Consider the following 12,500-nt stretch of genomic DNA (forward strand, 5'->3'; position numbering starts at 1 on the left):
TATATATATACATATTATATGTGTGTGTGTGTGCGTGTATGTCTAATTAATACTCTGTGAATTCACCATTGTGCACTTTAGGTGAGCGCTAATTGTGTTTTGATTGTTGTTCTATTTCTTGATTTTGTTTGCGTGCATACGCGATTTCCTTTCCTCACAGATGCACTTCGTGGTATATTATCCTTTTGTCGTTTTTATGATGATTGCCTATATTTGTTGTGAAATTTAGAATCAATCAAATCGATGCTGAAATTCCACTCATTGTTATCTGTCAAATAGCTGTACGTTTGGTCACGCCGATTACTTGGGTGAAAATTCATCAGTGCGTTCACGCACCAGAGCGCTTTCTATTCTTAATTATAGGGATTCTATGTCAATTTATTAGTAGTAGTGCGACACGCTTCGAATTCAGCAATCATTTCTCATTGCCTGTGATTTCCTCAATACAGGTCGAGACCAACTACAAAGGTAAAGATGACAAGTTCTACAATCTTGAGACCATCTGGCTCCTTATTGAGAACAAAGAGCTATCGCATCCCAGGTGTGTTGAATGCCTGCGTGATTTGATGCCAGCATGTATTGACAGTGAAATTACACAATAAGGGTTTGCGTTGGTTGCAAGATGTTAGCTACGTGTGCCTTGTAATGTTTTAATGCCTCCGGAGTTATTTTATTTAAATGAAGAGGTTATGTGTGTGTCTGGGTGATGAGATGAAGAGGTCTTCAGGCATCTATGAAGCGTCATCAACTCGAAACTTTTACCAGCTACATACTGATCTGTTTTCTACTCGTCCAGGTACCTTATGGAATCTAAGAAGAAAAATATTCCCGTAGTTACCCTCCAAGATAAGAAGCCGCTTCTGACATATATGAGCTCGTTGAGCGAAACAAGCTCAAGTATTGACGAGACCCATTTCGGAGGCATTGTACAGCAACGGTCGGCCGATGAAATACAGCAGCTTCGTGCACAAGATGGCTCGCAGAAGAGCCGAAGTTCGGTACCTTCTGGCGACACACGGGACACGCCTAGCGCCAAAGCGGACGATGATAAGCGAAGACACTTGCAGCGAGACTCTATCACAGGGGCCGAGTTGGGTAAGGATGGCAAGCCTAAGCAATTCACGGCGCTGTCAGAGAAGCTGGGCACGGATAAACTGAGTCAGCTAAGAGAGCGACGGTTGGCCAATAAGAGGCAATCCAAAATGGACGGTGGCGTGGAAGTCAAGGATGCGCACCAGTCCACCATAGCCGCAGGTATGTTGATTGCTCTGCTCAGCTTGTATTCAATTCGACCACAAGCTGTACCCTCTCGGCTGATAGGAGTTTGTATATCCAAGTGTACTATCATATACGGAGAAGTTTGCGTTCACGATGGGTGCAGGACCGTATGTATCTGTTTGTAGACACGTAAGCGTTCATTTTATGCCTGGCAATGACTATGAATCACCAACACCTCAAGGTGCGCATGGCTTTGCGGAGTCTCGAAGCTACGTGCGGTCAGCATATGAAGGCTCGATTTATATAGAGCGTATCCGTCCTCGATGCTCAATGGAGACCAGGAATTAATGAGCTTTCTTCTTCTTTTTACTTCTCTTATTTTGCTGTTCAGGTCCGGAAATGAGTACTTCTAAGCCAATTAACAGCGGAGAGAGGTGTTTACGCACTCGAGATACGGTACAAATTGCCAAACGGAAGAGATTTGACAACATCGAACAAGTATGTATAAGCGGCGGGCTACATCTGGGGATAACCGACCATCTAGTTATTTTGCGATCTCTATGAATTTAAACCACGTTACTGTAGTGTCGTGAAGGTTTTATCTGACGAATTTTCTGATCACGACTACATCTCTGTTAAATTTCAACGTGATATGCACATGTATGTGTGCCTGCCATGCTTACACTGACATAAATAGAGATGTGTGCGCATTCACGAAGCATACTCTTCTACATACACGTTAGTGCTTAGTTCTGGCTTTCAATACGGCGCTGTAGGCTGAGGACACGATACCTCGAACACAGGCGTCGCAGACAAGTATTCAATAAAATCACGTATTAAATTGTTATCCGTGCATATCTGTACCTATTGAAGGAAAACAACTCTGGGTAAACTCTACTTTCGTATGGATGGGTAGCAGCACCTAATTAAATACTTACTAACTATTTTTATATGGATGGATAGCAGCACCTATTCAAACACTCACTAACTACTTTTGTATGGATGGGTAGCATCACCTATTTAAACACTTACTAACTAATTTTGTATGGATGGGTAGCAGCACCTATTTAAACACTTACTAACTAATATACCGTTGCGCCTGCAGATTTTAGTTGCCACTTATAACAAGGAGAAAGCAGCAAAGCTCGCCAAAGAAAAGCATGAGCGAGAGAAGAACAGTGCTGGATATACTGATCGCACGGGCAAGAGAACCTTGGCCTACAATCGGTACGAAGTACAGAAGGAGAAAAGGTTCTGGGAAGACAAGGGTGTGCGTGCAGGTGACTTCGACCTGGATACCACGGGTGGGTTTTTGTCCAATAAACGAGTCAAGCTGGACTCGTCACACGCCTCCAGGCATGAGGCGAATGGTGGACCCGCAGAGAAGGCGTCGCACGGGTCTGTGATGACGGAGAAGCAGAAACGAGACGCGCACATACCAATCATTATCGTCCCAAACGCTCCGTCGTTCCACATGAGTATATGGAATGCCGCGGATTTCCTGGAGAATGCCGTGTTTGAGAGCAGTGCCAAAAGGAAGATGGAAGCTAAGGGCAAGCATCCCCCATCCGTACAAATCAGAAGGTGAGTTGGTACAACCGTGTATAAGTGGTCTTAATTGATATATGTGAGATGTAGGGCATGAGGTTTGAAGGTTTGGGCCGTTGTACATGGTACTAGCCCACCCTATCTGCAATCATGTCTATCCAGGGGAATGGGTTGCACATGCAGGTAGCGTATTGGTATAGGTATTACACAAAGTGGGTGTTCATTCCCTGCGCAGCTTGAGCGTGTCTCGCCGACCACTAGAAGCAATCTTTGGTACACATTTCCTTGTTCTCACTGTGATATACCGCGTTACAGGAAAATCGGTGACAGAAGAGTCGTCTACCACGTGTACGACAAAACCTCTGACTTCACGAAATATGAATGGCAACGGGTCGTTGCCGTGTTCGTTCAAGGTCAGAAATGGCAGTTTAAAAGTAAGTAAAATCCATTCCAAGTTCGGCTGAGTCCCTTTCGCGCCACTGTGTACGCGCTTCTGTGCCATTTTCTTGTTAGAATTCGCCCTTACAGCTGGATATGGTTCGATCACCTTCAATTTAGTAAATATGTATGTGTAAAAGTGCATAGCTCAATCTTAACGTATTTAAAAACGGGAGGTTAAAGCTGATCTATGACTTCTTCACTTTTAGATTGGCCGTGGACCGATCCTACAGACGTATTCCGTAATATTTTAGGCGTCTACCTACGTTTGGATGATGCGCAATTGAAAGATCCTCTTCAAGATTGGGCTGTTTCGGTATTGAATGTAAGCTCTCATATCATTTGAAATCTGCTTCGATTATTACGTTGGTATGGGCTCTAAGATTGTGATTTGAGAGTTTTGATGATGAAGAACGATGACTGTAACGTAACTCATCTCTGTCCTTAAATTGTTACAGGTGTATACCAAAAAGAGATGGTCTGACAACTCTGCTGCGAAAATTTTCTGGCAAGATCTGGACAAATTTGTGGAGAACCCTCATTTTTCTTCACTAGTAACGAGCTAGGAATTGTGGAATATATTAGAAGACGCAAAGTTGGGGCAGAACATCATCAACCTTACCTTCAATGCTTAAAGTTGACATGTCTACTAAATACAATGAATACCGAGTGAGTTCCACGCCAATTTTCGCCTTTCCAGCTGTTTTGAGGACGCAACTAAATATTTACCAGAGCAACTTTCTGGAAACTGTAGTAGCAGACATCAGAGAGTTCCTATCTCAGGCACAGTCGTGAACTAAGTGATGCTTTGTTTTAGTGATTAGATAGCAGTGTGTACATTTTGCTCACGGTCGGAGAACTCAAGAGTCCTCAAAAGTTTGTGAACAGATATAATGAAAGTGTCTTTGCGCATGTTGCTTTGCATTTGTTACTTTATTTCCTCTGATATGTGCTTGCAGAATCGAGACTCTGCATTTTTGAATTCTACTCGAGTGTTCATTCAATATTTGTATGTTGGATCTCAAGAGCTACAATGCTGTAGCTACTTAATGGCCAGTAATGATTGGAGCCTCATCGCCATCGTCCCCAATACGTCGCTGGGCGTTTTCGACCTCTTCATTCCAATCGATACGGAAGAAAATGATAATGACAACTACGGCAATAATCATAAGCGCAATGAGCATACCCATCCACATACCATAGGCCTTCCAGCCCAGTCCGAAACCCATGTAGAAACCAAGAGGCAGGCCAATAACGTAGTAGGCGACCAGATTCAGGAAGAATCCAGTCATCTGCTTACCGGCACCTCTGAACACACCCGAACCACAGATATTCACGGCATCGAACACTCCCTCAAATGCAACAATGGGGATGATAGTGGACGCGATATCGATAGCTTTATCCCACGTGGAGTATACACGTGGCAGCTTGTAACGCAGTGATATCATTGCCGCGGCCACAAGACCCGCGGATATGACCGCCAGGATAGTGGCAGCCCAAGCGGAGCGACGGGCTCTCTTGGCATCTCCCTTACCCAAGAACTGACCAACGCGGATAGTACCAGCTACACCGATGGAGAAAGGAAGTAGAATGGTATACATCGCGAACTGCATGATAATAGACTGCGCAGCCAAGTATTCGGCACCCATATAACCGGCAGCAAGCGTCATGGCCTCGAAAGCCCAGGCCTCGGCTGCGGTCATCAGACATCCCGGGATAGCCAGTTTGAAAAATTGACCCCACTTCTGCCAACATTCGGGACTGTAGCCATCCCAACACTCTTTGCCAGCACCAGTGAACTTCATGTAGCCCAAAAGACAGAACACCATCATCCACTGGGTCGTAATTCGCGCGACGGGAGCACCCAGGAATCCCCAGTTGAAGCCAAAGATCAGAAGCCAATTCATGAAGATGTTCCAGACATTGGCGAACGCAGCGACGTACATACCTGGAGTCAAGCGTAATTGCTTATAAGTCAGCTTCAGAAATAATATCGATTCCAGCATACGTTATGTACAAGTCTCAAGATGATAGTACAATATTACAATACAAGCATGCAGAAAGTGGGCGAGTGGTAAAAATAAAATAAGCGAAAACAGACAACTCAATGTGCGGTGGCATACTCACCTGGCTTAACGATACCCTGTGCCTGTAAAAACTTTTTGAGCGGTTCATATGACAACATAGCCCACAATCCAGGTGTGTAGTACCAGACGAAATCACCCGCCATCTTTGCGATCTTAGGATCCTGACCCACTGCATTCAAAATACGCTCGGTGTTTACCCACATGGCAAGCATAGGAATCGACGCCAAATTCAGGATGATAAGACCTCTTTGCAACACTACACCCACTTTCTTCTTTTGTCCGGAACCGTACGCCTGTGACGCAAGCGTATCCATAGCTGTGGCCAAACCCTGGCCGATCGAATTACCGGTGATCTGGATAAACATAGTGGCCAGAGTACCTGCTCCAAGAGCCTCGTGCTCCAGATGTCCCAAGAAGATAATGTTTGTGATACCGGGACCAACCTGGTGTTACAAACGTAAAAATGATTCTTAGCTTGGTATGATGCAGGAAATTAAGATGTACACTTAGAAATAACAGACATAACGATAAGGTCTCAGTATTAGGAAGATGAAGGAGAAGAAGAACATTTGCGATTGATTGCTCTACATAGTTTTTGAGTGAGTGCTTCATCGAACTTCTCTGTCTACAAGACACACCTGTAACATGAAGGTTCCGAAGATGGGCCAGGAAAGAGTCCATGTATTTATGATATCCTGGTACCATGACAAATCCTCGGACTCGCCGGAAAGCAATCCTGTACTTTCACCACTCTCAGCATACTGGTAAATTGCAAGATGAAATTTATCAGTACAGAAATCTGTTACAACGAGACTCCTGGAGAAAATATTACCGAATCAATTGCTACCCTATAGAATACCATCACTTGATATTTAAAAGGTTGGCTATATGTTTCTATTTACACAGGCCTTCGAGATTTTAACAAAAGTCGTACAACAACAAGCGAGAAAGAAATTGCTGTGGAGAGTACCCAACTATTATACAGTAACACACCTCCTTATTTGGATTTTCCTGGTTCATGTCGTAGGTGAGTGTCTCTGAGGTCCCCACATCAGACAAACCAGGCAGGGCCACAGAGGCCAAACTACTATTTCTTCGTTTCGACATAGCGTCCTATTACCGATAAGAATAGAGAAAATAGAGAGGCTCTATCTCCTTTCTTATTGCAATTATAGCTTTCCGTCCGTATTGAACCAGGTGATGATGAGATTCTTATGCGACTGAGGACAGATGTAGCACTATTTTTGGCTTTTGTACAAAATTTATGAGCTCCTTTTATATATATTTGGTACATATTTGCTAGATATCACAGTGTTCACTAGGGGCCGGTCCAGCTGTTCACTGTTTTAGCGTTCAGTGCTAAATTGCAAATACAGAGGTCAGTTCAGGGTTCTTTTTGGGGAATAGGGACTTCACTATCCTCTCTGGATATTTTACATTTCTCGTTTTTGTATGGAATACGTTTTAAACCCAATCGGGTTTACGTTAAGGTTGAACGTCTATGGAGGTTCAACTCTTAGGTGCGATTCCCGAGTGATGAGAAGATTCTTTTTTACGTTTAAAAAACGTATATAATTTGATTTGTCCTTTTGCGTTTACGTCAAACGTTTACTGCAGAGATGTTTAATTTTCAGAAGGCTATGAGAGAAAACCCTAATTGAACCCTGTTTTTGTAAAAAAACAAAATTGCTTATGCAACTCTCTGAGAGTCGAGTCTGGTGGAGTGTGAGTCAGAGAGGTATTTAAAAAAGTACCGATGGAAACTGGGAAGTGGGAAGTGTGTCGATTTTTTTTTGGCATAAATCAAATTTTCGGCATATCGTTCGTTGAAATACGTAAGTCGCTCTAATTATTTTGCTCTGCTGCCGATTACCCTTCAGCATAATTTCCGCAGTTTGTCCAGTGGAATCTTCAACCTACCTCTGTCAATGTGCCTTATAATTACTCTACTCTCACTGACCTGTGCCGTATAATATCACTCCATCCATATTCAGGAGCCATAATACGCTATTTAAGCACGCTGAATTCTTAGTATGCAGAATGTCGAGGTACATCTTATGCATAATTCTATAAGGATAGGAAGTTTCCCAAAGAACTGCATGCCGCAATATGTCCACGCTCTGCTTAAGGTGGTTTTGGATGCCTCTTTGCCCGGCGGTCCTAAAAAGCAATTCTTACACCTGTACGTGGCTTTTAGATTAAATACAATAATTTGCTCGTTGTCGCTTTGCTGGATGCTTAAGTGCAGCCTTTTATAAAACACTATATCTGTCTCCATTCAGTGTTCAATTAGTATTGAACAAGAAAATATTACTTTCACGGCGAGCAGAAGTTGTCTCCACTCTTTGATATCGCTGTTTGCATTTTGTGTGCTTATACTCTACCGCAACTGAATAAGTGAATGAATATATCTATATAAAACATGATGCTCAAGGACTACGAGTGGTGAACCGATCTGATAACTTTATTAGAATGTTAATTTAGTATACATATTAATCTACACACAAAATCATATGCAACAATGCAGGCAAATGCGTACATCTACGTATATTTGTTTATACAATGTATCCAATATATATATATATATATATATATATATGTATATATACTATCATTATTACTATCATTCCTATTATTCTTTTATTATTATTACTATTATTATTAAGCTATATATTATATATATATATATATGTGTGTGTGTATGTATATGTATATATATTTATATGTGTATGTATATGTATATTATACATTTATATAATAAATTTAGAGTGTGGTGTAAACATAATGTATATATATGGGCATCTTATCGATGATCTAGCTGTATATCGTCAGATCATAAACTTATATAAGTGAGATCTATATGAACGGGTATCTATTGTATATAGCTTTTAATTGAAAAGAAAGTGGGGGGGGGAATAGATGCGTATGCACATATAATCACGTAAATTACAACGCATATTTCAAATGGGTTTTTAGATATCGTGCACGATCCTGGCAAGACCATTTGTTTGCTGTGAATATGCTCGGACCAAATTTCTTTTGCCCCTGTGTTGAAGTTGGGCTTGTCAATGAGGCAACAAAATGCTCTCGGCGCAAGGTTCTACATATTGACCGTTTTATTGAATCTTCTTGCAAATCACATTTCACGTCAGTTAAAGTGAGACCTACCGCCAGTTTTATGACAGCCCCAGGGTTATATGCAACGTAATGACACGAGTGTATTAAATTTCACTCGATTTCGGTCATTTTTGATTTGAATGATTTAGGCGTTGGATATTAACATCTGCGCTCTTCTTGTATATCTTTCGCGACAAAATTATATCGCTATTCTTTTCTTGGAACTATTCGTTGTTTCTAGGCAATGTAGAATCTACTGCGCATTCCGTCATCGCAAGTAAAACTTAAAGGCCAGGATAGCACAACACAGACCTGGGCTCTTCGAATGATGCTTATATATATATGTCAACAAGTGCCTAGTTGTCACTTCTGAATTGTTCAATCGTAAAACATCGTGTCACATACTGATTTTTGCTTTTACAATCTATAAACTTCACGCTTTTCATCAGTGTCTACACCGAAGACGAGGTGACCGTGATGTTTGATGATAGCGTCAACTTACCCATCACAAACTCACCGCCAGCCGGCACGGAACCTCTCGCGGATGGTGAACAGACGTCGAGCCCCGAGTCGACCGAGCCCGAACAACCAAAGGAGGGTATCACACTCTTTCCAGATGAGTGGTGTGCGATAACGGTCGTAGCTGGAGCATCGGGTGGATCGGGGGATGTTCTTTTAGCAAGCGTTAGGCACTTGGCGTCGGTGACGGTCTTCTATGCCTCCACATACGAAACGGACTATCTCCTAGTCCAGAAATCTAAAGTGGACATGGTGATGAACCTCTTCAAAGCTCTGGGGTATAAGTTGAGAGATCGACGCTGCGCTAGCGTAGAAACGGAATATGTGAGTGAGACAGAATCAAGCGGGTATGCAGTACTATGAGACGTATAGTACTTTTTCGAGTACTGGGATTGTATTTCTTTCAGCCCTTTACAGTCTTTTCAATGTTGTTGATTTGAAGTTGGGCGTACCTTGCTGTGTTTTTGTAGACGAAGGGCTTGTTTTACTTCACCGCTGACTATTCACCACCTGCCCGTCCAAGTCAACAAACAGATATGAATTAATATATAATTTACAACTGCAGATACGACGACCTGGCGCCGAATACGGAGCCGCTAACCATGGGGACCCCTCGACCTCTCATTAACAATGATTTAGAAGTGGGAATGGCATGGTAAGTGTTTCACTATATACCATGAAGTTCCATCTTAAAGTACATATGCGCTCAAGACCCCCTGTCACTACTGATAAAGGACTGGAGTGCTATACAGTTATATTATTCAATAGAATAAGTCGAAATAGCGGCAGGTATTGGTAGATAAAGATATAGTTTTTCGTCCCAATTGCCTTCAACTAACAAACACTTAATCTTTTCCCCTCTTTCCGCTGCCTCTGTGTTCTCGGAACGACAACTGCAGCATACAGAAAGCCGATTCCGTCAGTGACCTGGCTCACGCTCTGCCCGTACTGATCAATAGCATGTTTTATGAACTGTCCGATTTCTTTGCTGTTTCCTTCGTCGATAGCGAGGTATATTCGCGCTCTGTGGTTACATACTGTTGTTACTTCGAGTTGAGTTTTGATGATATATAGTATTCGATGTACTTGTATATCTCCCCAGTTTTACGTTGGGTACATCTGCCTGTCCCTTGTAGGGCTCTGTATGTTCAAAGCAATTGACTTCCGAACTGAAACCGTCGGCCTTGCGCAAACCCTCCCGGACCCCAGGTCACGGTAGTGGGCGAAACGATTGTTCTGGAACGACTGCCTCGTGAGTGTTTAGCTACTTCATCTCGCTTTCGGGTTGTACACGTTGGATGTGAAGGAAATCTGGGTCTCGGATACGGTATGTTCTCTATATGAGCGCCTTAGTGTTGTACAATACTTGCCATTGTCACTTATTAGAATTCAATAATCCTTATGTGTTCTCTACTGCAACTGACTCTTTCAAAACACAGATGGGTCCTGCTCATACCACATATGTCGCATCGTTCATTCTATATACTCACAGAGGAGGCTGGTATAGTCGACAGTTATGTGCGTTCTTTACAAGACGAAAATATACCAGTGTGCTACCTGTGCACGTTTCTAACGGACTACATATTGGTACGTTATTGTATTATTTTTGAATGCTTTTCACTTCTGCTGGACCCCGTTTCTATTCTTATTTTGGTAAGGAAACCGCATGTTGAGCTGGTAAGATCATCATCTGTCCCAACTGGTAATATATGGAGTTATGCTATCCCAAAACAGATTGACCACGCCGATTTTGAGGACGCCATCGAAACGTGGGAAGAGCACGGAATATCGGTGATTCCCGGTCAATCATCACCATAAAGTCGTTTCAAACGAGCAACATCGCATCCGTTTCCGTCATATACTCGACCGCGTGAAATTTACATACTATTCGACTGGTAGTTTGTCTTCCAAGAGACACATGTACAACCTCAACCCGTAATGTAACAACTACAAATTATCAAACCGTTTCAACGCAGCCTGACAGCCACCAGAGAGCCTCTTATGTGTGTGATGAACAATTCCACACACTTGCGATTCAAGCATTCTGTTCTTGAACTTTATTTTGTACCGTTTTGGAAAGCGTCGCGAGTCTGACAAGGAAGCTTCGAGTCAGCCCCTGGTGATATACGTGTCATCAACCAATATATACTTGACTCGGTATGTATGGACCTGGTGGGTCGGGATTGCCAGCTGGAGAGTGCTAGCTTTCTGAATGTGTGACCTTGCCGGACAAGGTTCTTTGCTACTGTAACGCAATAAAATTTGAAGTACATGCCTAACTCCTACTGTATATTGACTATATGATGCAGTGTATGGTCCATTCCAGCAATTATGCAATTGTTACTCCAGCATGCCTCGACGTCCACGCACTTGTATAATACATTAATGAATTATGATTAATCTAGACATATCATATGGATATCCTGTGGTGAGAGCGTAGCAAAGTCGACTCATGGAAAATCGACTCGTACAAGTCTTAGTTTGTGTGGTTTCAAGGCGACAATGAACATCCCCATTTTCCCTTAAGAACGGGACGTGATGCAACACATTCGATTCCTATATCCAAGTACAGAAACTTATTTTTGGTCAAGGATCTGTCTTCGAATTCTTCTCGATTTTCACCTTACACCCCGTCATTGGTATCAAGTCCTTGAGGTAATTTGCTCCCAATGAAAGCACCGACAGTAGGGAGTACAATACTGGGAACTGCTAGAGCAGCACTCGGTATATACATAACCATATGGCGCCGTGAGTCAATAATAACAGGTGTTACGCAGCCACCAGGTAGCAACTCGTGGTGAGTGTGCTTTGCAGTGCTTCCCTTGGGCAATATTGTAGCGTGTTGCCCATACCTGGTGTGATGAGGTTCGCTAGCATACTGTGCCGTATACTTAACTGCTATGTACGTTGATCAACAGGAATGTCGATGTTGGAAGCTATTTGCAACCTCCAGCTACTGTCGTCCTTTACTGCCATCGCCCGTAAAAGGTTGGGGGACTTGCGGTGCATACTTTGTGACTCGGGCAGGTGAAGAGGCCAATGGTTGACATTTGTGTAGCACCTGTTAGGATTTTAACTCCGAATGAGCACACCAGCGCACATGTGTGTACTATGATAATAGCCATTGATCATGCATAATCCAACTGGAGATGACGACTATACGATACAACCGACCGATATCCGATCGCTCAACAGCACGCAAGCATAGAAACAGCAGGCGTACGAGATATGCGTTTGCAACATAGGTTTGCAGATAGCTTCCACTACGCCCAGCTATGATGCATTGCCAACCCAGCGGTATGTATGCGCTAGCCATCACTTCAATATCTGTACTGGACTGATATACTTGCAAGACTGAAAAAGAATACGACGATAGAAACGACATCGAATCGAACAACAACCCTGATCGCGACAACAGCAGACATAGATAGAACTATGTCGAGATATGTTACATGGCCAACCCAAGTATATGCATGCGTTAACTCGCAAGGCAATACTTGTGCCCGTCAAAAATAGGCCACAAACCTGTAGCTAATATATGCGAGTGGTATGTTGTAACAACAAGCAACCATT

The 12,500-nt window shown here is 42.8% G+C and overlaps 3 protein-coding genes across 3 annotated transcripts; 2 read left to right on the forward strand and 1 right to left on the reverse strand.

Moving 5' to 3' along the window:
• Nucleotides 1-160: 160 nt before the first annotated feature.
• On the forward strand, nt 161-3,887 carry SARC_01824 (hypothetical protein; the record flags this gene model as incomplete). The annotated part of the gene is made up of 8 exons (XM_014304451.1): nt 161-172; nt 450-541; nt 797-1,254; nt 1,610-1,716; nt 2,324-2,802; nt 3,082-3,200; nt 3,414-3,529; nt 3,663-3,887. 8 exons carry the CDS (start codon nt 161-163, stop codon nt 3,768-3,770), a joined length of 1,491 nt encoding a protein of 496 aa, XP_014159926.1. The 3' UTR covers nt 3,771-3,887.
• A 229-nt stretch (nt 3,888-4,116) lies between these two features.
• Nucleotides 4,117-6,626, reverse strand: SARC_01825 (hypothetical protein). Its single transcript, XM_014304452.1, has 4 exons — nt 6,285-6,626; nt 5,930-6,052; nt 5,332-5,734; nt 4,117-5,152 (listed from the first exon to the last, which is right to left on the reverse strand). Exons 1-4 carry the CDS (start codon nt 6,396-6,398, stop codon nt 4,251-4,253), a joined length of 1,542 nt encoding a protein of 513 aa, XP_014159927.1. The 5' UTR covers nt 6,399-6,626; the 3' UTR covers nt 4,117-4,250.
• Nucleotides 6,627-7,315: 689 nt separating this feature from the next.
• SARC_01826 (hypothetical protein) lies at nt 7,316-9,586 on the forward strand (the record flags this gene model as incomplete). The annotated part of the gene is made up of 3 exons (XM_014304453.1): nt 7,316-7,473; nt 8,858-9,274; nt 9,493-9,586. The coding sequence occupies exons 1-3, from the start codon at nt 7,325-7,327 to the stop codon at nt 9,584-9,586; spliced, it is 660 nt and encodes a 219-aa protein (XP_014159928.1). The 5' UTR covers nt 7,316-7,324.
• Nucleotides 9,587-12,500: the final 2,914 nt, after the last annotated feature.

Source organism: Sphaeroforma arctica (assembly GCF_001186125.1).
Source record: "Sphaeroforma arctica JP610 unplaced genomic scaffold supercont1.76, whole genome shotgun sequence".
NCBI lineage: Eukaryota > Ichthyosporea > Ichthyophonida > Sphaeroforma > Sphaeroforma arctica.

What these genes read in the sequence shown, in the direction of transcription:
- SARC_01825 (XM_014304452.1), bottom strand. Translation starts at nt 6,398, where the DNA reads ATGTCGAAACGAAGAAATAGTAGTTTGGCCTCTGTGGCCCTGCCTGGT. An exon ending in TCGGAACCTTCATGTTACAG is followed by an intron (nt 5,735 to 5,929) that starts GTGTGTCTTGTA and finishes TTGTAACACCAG; the next exon opens with GTTGGTCCCGGTATCACAAA. An exon ending in ACAGGGTATCGTTAAGCCAG is followed by an intron (nt 5,153 to 5,331) that starts GTGAGTATGCCA and finishes GCTTGACTCCAG; the next exon opens with GTATGTACGTCGCTGCGTTC.